This window comes from Protobothrops mucrosquamatus, unplaced genomic scaffold, assembly GCF_001527695.2.
Source record: "Protobothrops mucrosquamatus isolate PMUCROS unplaced genomic scaffold, P.Mucros_1.0 scaffold16896, whole genome shotgun sequence".
Classification (NCBI taxonomy): Eukaryota; Metazoa; Chordata; class Lepidosauria; order Squamata; family Viperidae; genus Protobothrops; species Protobothrops mucrosquamatus.
Genome location: NW_015402659.1, coordinates 1 through 1,704, shown reverse-complemented (window position 1 = coordinate 1,704; position 1,704 = coordinate 1). Strand labels below are relative to the sequence as shown.

The 1,704-nt window shown below is 39.3% G+C and overlaps 1 protein-coding gene across 1 annotated transcript; it reads right to left on the bottom strand.

Annotated features, from left to right (window-relative positions):
* Nucleotides 1-303: 303 nt before the first annotated feature.
* Nucleotides 304-1,658, bottom strand: LOC107301796 (zinc finger protein 726-like; the record flags this gene model as incomplete). Its single annotated transcript, XM_029287151.1, has 2 exons — nt 304-1,271; nt 1,356-1,658. Coding segments are annotated over 2 exons (1,271 nt in total), but the record flags the coding sequence as incomplete, so codon positions are not given.
* Nucleotides 1,659-1,704: the final 46 nt, after the last annotated feature.

Here is a 1,704-nt window from a genome sequence, read left to right as displayed (position 1 = left end):
TTACTAAATTAACAACTGCAGTGATTCGCTTAACAAATGTGGCAAGAAAGGTCGTAAAATAGAGCAAAATTCACTTCACAAATGTCTCACTAAGCAATAGAAATGTTGGGTTCCATTGTGATTGTAACTAGAGGACTATTTGTATTCCATTTATGTAGAATACATGTTGTGAATATGCTTACATGTTATGAGCTCACTACTCAACCTAAAACTCTTATATCCATCAATTATCCTTCTTGTGCAATCATTCTATGCAAACCAAGTCATGACTCTGAAACTCTTTCACTGCTTCACACATTTATATTATTTCTTTCTTGTATGGAGCTTTTTATGGGAAATTAGGTTACTACTCTTGCTGAAACTCTTTCCACACTCCGAACATTTATATGGTTGCTCCACAGTATGAAGCCTTTTATGGGAAATAAGACTACTGCTGTGACTGAACTCTTTGCCACATTCTGTACATTTATAGGGTCGTTCTCCTGTATGGATCCTTTTATGGGAAGTAAGATTACTGCTTTTGCTGAAGCTCTTTCCACACTCCGAACATTTATATGGTTTTTCCCCAGTGTGGAGCCTTTTATGGAAAACAAGGCTGCTGCTCTGTTTGAAACTCTTTCCACACTCCGTGCATTTGTATGGTTCCTCTCCAGTGTGGATCCGTTTATGGTAAGTAAGAGAACTGCTCTGGCTGAAGCTTTTGTCACATTCCATACATTTATATGGTTTCTCTCCAGTATGGATCCTTTTATGGGAAGTAAGTTTACTGCTCTGTTTGAAACACTTCCCGCATTCAGTGCACTGATATGGTTGCTCTCCAGTGTGGACTGTTTTATGTAAAGCAAGGGAACTGTTGTGGTTGAAACTCTTTCCACACTCCATGCATTTATATGGTTTCTCTCCTGTATGAATTATTTTATGTGAAGTAAGCTGAGCTCTCCATTTGAAACTCTTTCCACACTCCAAACATTTATATGGTTCCTCTCCTGTGTGGAGTCTTTTATGGGAAGTGAGATCACTAATCTGCTTAAAACTTTTTCCACAATCCATGCATTTATAAGGTTTTTCCCCTGAATGGATTCTTCTATGGGAAACAAGGGTACCGGTACGCTTGAAGCTCTTTCCACAATCCATGCATTTATAAGGTTTTTCCCCTGAATGGATTTTTCTGTGGGAAATAAGGGTACCGGTATGGTTGAAGCTCTTTCCACACTCCATGCATTTATATGGTTTCTCTCCTATGTGAAGTCTTTTATGCAAAGTAAGTTCACCTCTCCATTTGAAGCACTCTCCACATGCCATGCATTTGTACAGTCTCTCTTCTGTATGAACCATTTTATGTGAAGTAAGTTGACCTCTCCATTTGAAACTCTTTCCACACTCCAAGCATTTATATGGTTCCTCTCCTGTGTGGAGTCTTTTATGGGAAGTAAGAGAACCGCTCTGCCTGAAGCTTTTGCCACATTCCATACATTTATATGGTTTTTCCCCTGAATGGATCCTTCGGTGTGAAGTGAGGTTACCACTGTTCTTAAAGCTCTTTCCACACTCTGTACATTTATATGATTTCTCTCCTGTGTGCAGGCTTTTATGCGAAGTGAGGGAACTGTCTTCATTGAAGCTCTTTCCGCCCTCGGTGCATTTATATGGTTTCTCTCCTGAGTGGAGTCTTTTATGGGAAATAAGGGAACTACTTTCTTTAAA